The following is a 6982-nucleotide window of genomic DNA, read 5'->3' as shown; positions in this document are numbered from 1 at the left end:
CGCTACAGAAATAGTTTAATGCAACCCGCTGATAGAAACGATAAGATAGTTCTCATAAATGCCCTTAGAAACATCCTATTAATTAATTTACAGATTAAAATAATCTGAATTAAGATATGTAGTTGCTTTTTCTGAAGATATTTTCGCTCTTCCTTAAGGATTACTTGAGCTATTTTAAGTTTAATACAACTTTCATTTATTTGTGGTTGCTGGGCTAAAGTTATAGTGAACCCATCCAGGAAGTCTTTCATTTTTTTTCATCGTTAGTGTATTCATGCTCATTCTTAGCAACATTCATTTCTTTCCGTTTAAGGTGTGTAATAATCTTATGTTATACCTGAGCATTCAGAGCTTGTGCCTGGGCAGGTGTGATATTCGTTTTTTACTCTTAAAGGTACAATATTTTCTAGATTTCGACGTTGACTTGCTACTTCTAAACATTGCCAGTGAAAATCAAACGTATTTTATAGAGGGCCCAAGTGTGATTTGGGATTAATAACAAACTGATGCCTTAAATTTATTATTATTTTTATCGTACCTAATACTCATGAATCCCCAAATTTTATTTCTTCATCGCCTGCTTCAGTTGCAATTCACTAAGATCGACTGACGAACCTTCTAGAAAAAGTCTAGTACATCTATGTCAGATAGAGTATCCGAATTACCTGATTCTAAATGTTGTTGCGCTCTATCAACGAAATTTTGCAATTTGGATATACTGGAAGTTTTCAGGTTAGCGATATTTCTATAGTATCACAAATAAGCATAAAATCCGTCATTTCACATTATGAAATAATAGGTTAATGGTTAACTGATGATAATCAATAATTAAAATCAAAACTGTGTTACTTTTACTTGACTCACTAAAGGCCTTCTTTTAATTTATTAATTTTTATAAATATTTATTTGCATGTATTAGCTCGTTAGGAGTACTATCCACCATAATATTACAATAGTAGTATTACCCGATCACTTCAATCACTCCTAACTTACTCGTAATTCAATCAATCTTAAAATTTAATTTATTTGTATTAGCTTGTGAGTAGTACTGTCTACCATAGTCTTACAAAAGCATTATCTGATTATAGTAATCACTTCATATTTGCTAGAAATTTGATTATTTTTAAATTTAATTGCATGTATTAGCTTATTAGTAGCTCTGCTTACTGAATTTTACAAAATTACTATAATCCAATTACAGCAATCGCACTTAACTTGTTAGACATTACTATATACTATTGAACTGACTAATTCATTCTATCGAACGTTTTTATGCTTGTTAATAAATAACGAAGTAATTCGGTTCAGACTACTTTTATCAACTAATAATCATAATTAGCTTATGGACCATCTTCAATCTATAGTAATTTATGCAGCACATAGAAGATTCTTTAGTGGAGCTTTGAATTTAATGATTGGCATTAATGGCAATTTGTATACCATTCTCTCGAATGATTACTAAAAATGACTCACCATACAAATAATGATAAATTGGGCTTGTACAGCGTAATTACTTACTGTATATTTTAGCATAATTCATAGCTAGTAATTCATAAGTATCTTCTCATTAGATAGTATTTAGATACTGACGATTAAGTATAAAGATATTTTTCCGCAATTTTATGCGTATGTACTAATTCTTATGCGGCTTGTATTATTCGTTAAAACTAGTGTACTCATTTTTACAACAATACCATCATTACAAGATTATAAATGAAAATTTCTCTTTTCTTTACGGTAGAAAATTTAACTGTGGAAAATAGAATTTCATTTTATCGAAATACCTATAAAGAATATCATTGAGCGTTACTATTAAAACTGAATTGACTCTTTACTAAAGCTAATCTACTAAATTTTATAACAACATAATCATCATAAGATTTTAAATTAAAATATTTGTTTTTTGCTACCGCAAAAAATTTAAATGTGGAAAGAGGAATTTCATCCTATCGGCATACTTGTAAAGAATATCATTGACTATAACAGCAGAAGTTGATTCATTGCTACTAGAAATCGATTTACAGATTTTCTTCCAATATCAATCTCGAAGGTTATGCCAGACTTAGTGCAGTATGGCCTAGAAATTTTGAAATAACTTTATAGTTTTACCTTACATTCACAATAGTGAGGATTGATTGCTACATTTTGGCCATTTATGACGTAGAGTTATACGGAGTAATATCGTCTTAAATAGACAGTTCCGCAATATTAGATTTATTGATTGTTTAGTTAGGAAAGTATTTCTAATGACGATTTAATTATGATTATAATAAGACGTTTCAAGTAAGAAGATTAATTAAAAAGAACTTAAGAACTGTACAGTATATAAGACACTGTATTCTAAGATACTGAAATAAAGACTTCGAAATCTATCTAAATTTTACCTAAACTACACATCTACAAGACTTAATAGTCAAATACTTCTATTTAAGAAATGGCATTAGTTGATGCTTTCTATGTCACATAAAAATGATTTCTGCATTTAGGATGAAAATTAAAAGAGAGTTTAATTTGCTTTTCTTAAGGGTTTATGCAATTTATTGCAAAATAACGAATAGTGTAACAAAATATGCGAGGTATAATCAAATTCTTGGCCTTAAAAGTTACTTTAGTACAATAAATCATATTGTAGAGTTGAAAGTAAGACTATACTACAAAAGTCTACCATTCAGCAACTTTTATTTAGCCTAATTAAGATCCTTTATTCTCATATTGGATTAATTATAGTGCTATGGCAACATAATAGCCAATCACTTAATACATACCGGTATAGTTAATCACTGTTTATACATTACCGTATTATAATTATTTATAAGACCACACCAACTTTAATTTACCGTTTATTTCTAAGCTATTGCCGTCAAAGCTGATAGTGATATTTGCAACTTATTTGGTGAATATCGTGCGCACTTTAAGTAAAAAATTAATATAAAACCGCTGTTCTCACAAATTAAGGTTTGACAGTATATTATACTCTCTCTTTCTTATCATTTCAATAATATATTCAACTCATTACCAAAATTTCTGATACCTTTTAGGAGAAAGGATGAGTTCGCAACGCGTTATGGGTATTTGCCTCTTTATAGCAGCTGCAGATGTTATAGTTAGTGGCCTTCTCACTTTCATTTTTAATCAATCTATGTTACGAAGCCATGAAAATACAGTGATGATTGATCTTGGGGTTATGGAACTTTTTGTAAGTTGATTTTTATTCTTTATTTTAATCAGCACGATTGGTTTTTATTTATTACCGTCAAGGTTTGTCAGTTTAAGACAAAATGATCATTGGCATCTACAGTATACGTAAATTGTAGAACTGACTCGCTGCTAATCTTCTCAGTTCGAAAAATAATATTCGGTATAATATACAACAGTTTTAAGTCTAAAATAAAATGAACTATGCTGTAAAAATAAGATTTTTACCCTTATAATTAGCAGTCTAACAGATGAGAATTTAAAATTTTCGATAGAACAAATTCTTAGGATGCCACATTACCGAATGCTACTTGGCTTTCTACTTCTATCATACTTTTAAACCAAACCTTCGACAGGTGTAACTACAGCTGTATAACTAGTGCAAATCATCAGGCAAATATTGTATCAATAGTAAGGTAGCAAGCGCATGTTAACTGCCACTCTGGTTTTAGCTTACCTACAACAGATAATTATAAAGTTTTAGTAATGTTTATAGACATAATACTGAAGTAAGAAGATAGCATAGGATACTGTATATAGAATATTGAAATAACTATCAAATCATGAGTTCAAGAGCAGAATAAATTCTGTTAAATAAATTTACACTAGCAAGATTCAAGGCGCCGAATAAATATCAATGTGTGTTACTTAGATAATACTATAGAAACTAATTTTAATCTTTGCAGATAAGTACGGCATCGTAGATGATGTTAGAATTAGTGAATTTCAACTTCAGTTATCTAGCTGTTGTCTTGTTTTGATTGCAATGTATAATTCACTTCGTAATAAGGCCATTGGCTAATATCATAAAGATATATACACTCTTAAAAAGATTTACTACGCGTAGTGGCTGTTTCAGTTTAGTTTTATAGAAAAGTAAAATATTCGATGCAGAATTTTTCGTTAAGATAAATTATCACATAACCACAGAATTTAAGGAAGCGAAATAGTTTACTAATACAATACAATTGATAATAATCTGGTCACAATTTCACGATACTGTATGGAACATGCTACTGCAAAATAAAGTAACGAATTTTATGCAACGAAATTACTAAGCCAATAAACTATGGTATATTTTCTTGGCCTCAGCCACGATAGTATTTCAGCTTTATTTTATACAGATAAAATCTAACTTTTCGAGACGGATTTGTTCAAATGATTATTCAAAATTATTCGTATTCTTTTTGATGAATCAAATTTACAGGCTATTACTCATGGCGTTCTTTTACTAAAAGTTAAAGATTTCATCTCATCCACTGTGACTGAGGTAAGCAAACTTAGACTTTATTGCTCATCATCAGCTCGACAAGTAACTTCATCTGGATGTTTATGTTAAATGCCGTAATAGATATCTGTAACTAATATCTACTGCGATGATTCCTCTACTTTATATTCATTAATATAGGCTTGCGCTCTTACAGCTGTAGCGATAATAACTGCTGGAATATCACCTGCAACACTAACAAGAATGGTGCTAGTCTTGATTTTAAGCAATTATAATTCACCGGTAGCCTTTTTTGTGCCTATGGCATTGGCAGTACTTGGCATAATTATAATAGAAATAATTTCTATCTACGTGATTGTCAAGCAAGTTCATCGTATTCATTCGGATGAGGATGGTTATTTACTGATTCAGACTCCTTTTAACAAATCTGCCTTATCCTGGACGATGATGACATGTGGCCTGATCATTTTTGGAATATCGATCACTCTATTTGTGGAACGTTGGCCTTTATATCATGTCGTAACAGCTAATCTTCACGCAGCTCTGGTCAGTGATACTTAATACGTCTATTTAGTCGCATTCAATCAACCAATACTTTATTCTTCTCCTAAATAGAAACTCTGCTAATCCGTAGTATTGATTTGCTTAGTAACATTTATTTATTTTTAATTAATTAATTATTGTCTAATTTAAAAATTGCGCGTTAGCTTTTTGCTACTGGAATCCTAGGTATCATTACTGAAAAAAAACGTGTTCGTAATTTGGTGAGCTTAATTTTATTTTAAAGTTACCTTTCTATTCGATAGTTGAAAGGCAGCAGTTAAAAAGGTGTATTTTACTCTCCTTTCGAAAATTAAAGGCTTCATTTATTGCTTTAGAACATATGGCATAAGATTTTTACCACTTATACCGCCGGAATTGGTGCCGCTTCTGTTGTTTCTATCGTTCGTCTTCTTGTTTTCTTCACTGGCAATCTAATAAATTCGGGCTGGCGAAGAGGCGATTTTACGGCTTTAACTCTATCTCAAGCAATCTTTACTATCCTTGGATTTACTATCTCATTAATCACTATGATAGCTGCCGATGATGTCAGAAATAAAACACCAACTTATAGGAATACACCTATTACTGACACTACTAGTGCCGGCATGCTGAGCACTGCTGTCATAGTCAGTGGGATTGGAATCTTTAATATCGCAGTCATGAATTATCCCACATATGGGTTTCCTGTTTTAATTGTTTCAGTCATGGTAAATTTATAATGATAGTGATGACTGATTGCAATACATCATGCGATTGAAAATCATTTTAGTTTGATAAATTGCATGGACTGCCTGACACCTTGATCATAATTTAATTATTAATAACATTTCTGTAGGCTTATGTAGGAGCTAGATACGGAATCGATATCCAATCTACTAGCAACGAACTAGCAGTAAGTGGGGCATTGCATTGATTACATTTGTTTAAAAGAATCCATTCTCAAACTCTGAACTATCTTTGTTCTCGTTTTAAAATGTAGAAATATGCATACTTTGTGCTCAATGTTTTCAATAGCGCTGGTAGTTTTTGGGCGATGGCAATGAGTGTTTATGAATTTTTGGCTGACCAGAATTATCAGACTAGTCTTATTACGACATATTACGGATTCATTTACGCATTCACTACTATTACCACACTAAGTGCGATTGTACTTGCCGGTTTTAGTATAAAAGCAGCTGTAACTAGCAGCCAGGATCTCAATAACGTAGCTGAAGGAAGAATTAATATGGAGTAATGCTATACTATTACATATCTTGTAGCAATCGTAGTAATTAGCTGATATTAGATAGAGTAACGTCTTACCTTTACTATCGTTATAAAATCAACGCCGTAGTAAGTAAATTCTACTCTATTCAATCAATAAGCAACCACTGCCTGCAAAGTTAGAACGTAACCAAAGAAAGAATTGATGTGGCATAATTCCGAGCTATTATATATCTTAGTAGCAATTTTAGCATTTAGCTGATATTAAGTAAAGGAATAGCTTAACATTTACTATATTAGTAAAATTAATGCTATCACAGGTATATTCCTCTTTACTTACTCAATGAGCAACTATTTTCTGCACAGTTTTGATACTAGGCTTATGTAGCGATAGTTAGGATTTCATTGATGTCCGGCGTAGAGTACGTTTTTTACTCATCTACTACCTATTCTTCTGGCTACAACTATAGTTTAAACTTGAAAAGTGTTTTATTCTTCGAATTTAATGTCAAATTTTTACATGCATTACCTGGCTACTAATAAAATATTTTCGAAAATAAGCAAGATTGAGGTTTTCTCGTTCAATTTGTGACGAATAATCTAAACCAAAAAAGTACCTCTGAAAATAGATTATTATTGAATCAGCTTACCAGAGCTTGCCAAATATTTCTGTTTTATCAGCTTGATTTATGTCCATTAATATCGTACGTGGGCGATCTCTCTGATTATTTATTATATGCCGCATAAAATGGGACAGTATATAAGTGGCCATATTTCATTATAATTAGGTCTAAGAATCACTTGAAAAAAAAA

The 6982-nt window shown here is 31.2% G+C and overlaps 1 protein-coding gene across 1 annotated transcript; it reads left to right on the top strand.

Moving 5' to 3' along the window:
* Nucleotides 1–3046: 3046 nt before the first annotated feature.
* Nucleotides 3047–6200, top strand: TRIADDRAFT_60412 (uncharacterized protein; the record flags this gene model as incomplete). The annotated part of the gene is made up of 8 exons (XM_002116431.1): nt 3047–3196; nt 3229–3258; nt 4403–4465; nt 4604–4969; nt 5131–5187; nt 5302–5673; nt 5802–5858; nt 5946–6200. 8 exons carry the CDS (start codon nt 3047–3049, stop codon nt 6198–6200), a joined length of 1350 nt encoding a protein of 449 aa, XP_002116467.1.
* Nucleotides 6201–6982: the final 782 nt, after the last annotated feature.

This window comes from Trichoplax adhaerens, genomic scaffold (assembly GCF_000150275.1).
Source record: "Trichoplax adhaerens TRIADscaffold_15 genomic scaffold, whole genome shotgun sequence".
NCBI classification, from domain to species: Eukaryota; Metazoa; Placozoa; class Uniplacotomia; order Trichoplacea; family Trichoplacidae; genus Trichoplax; species Trichoplax adhaerens.
This window is presented reverse-complemented; position numbering and strand designations above follow the sequence as displayed.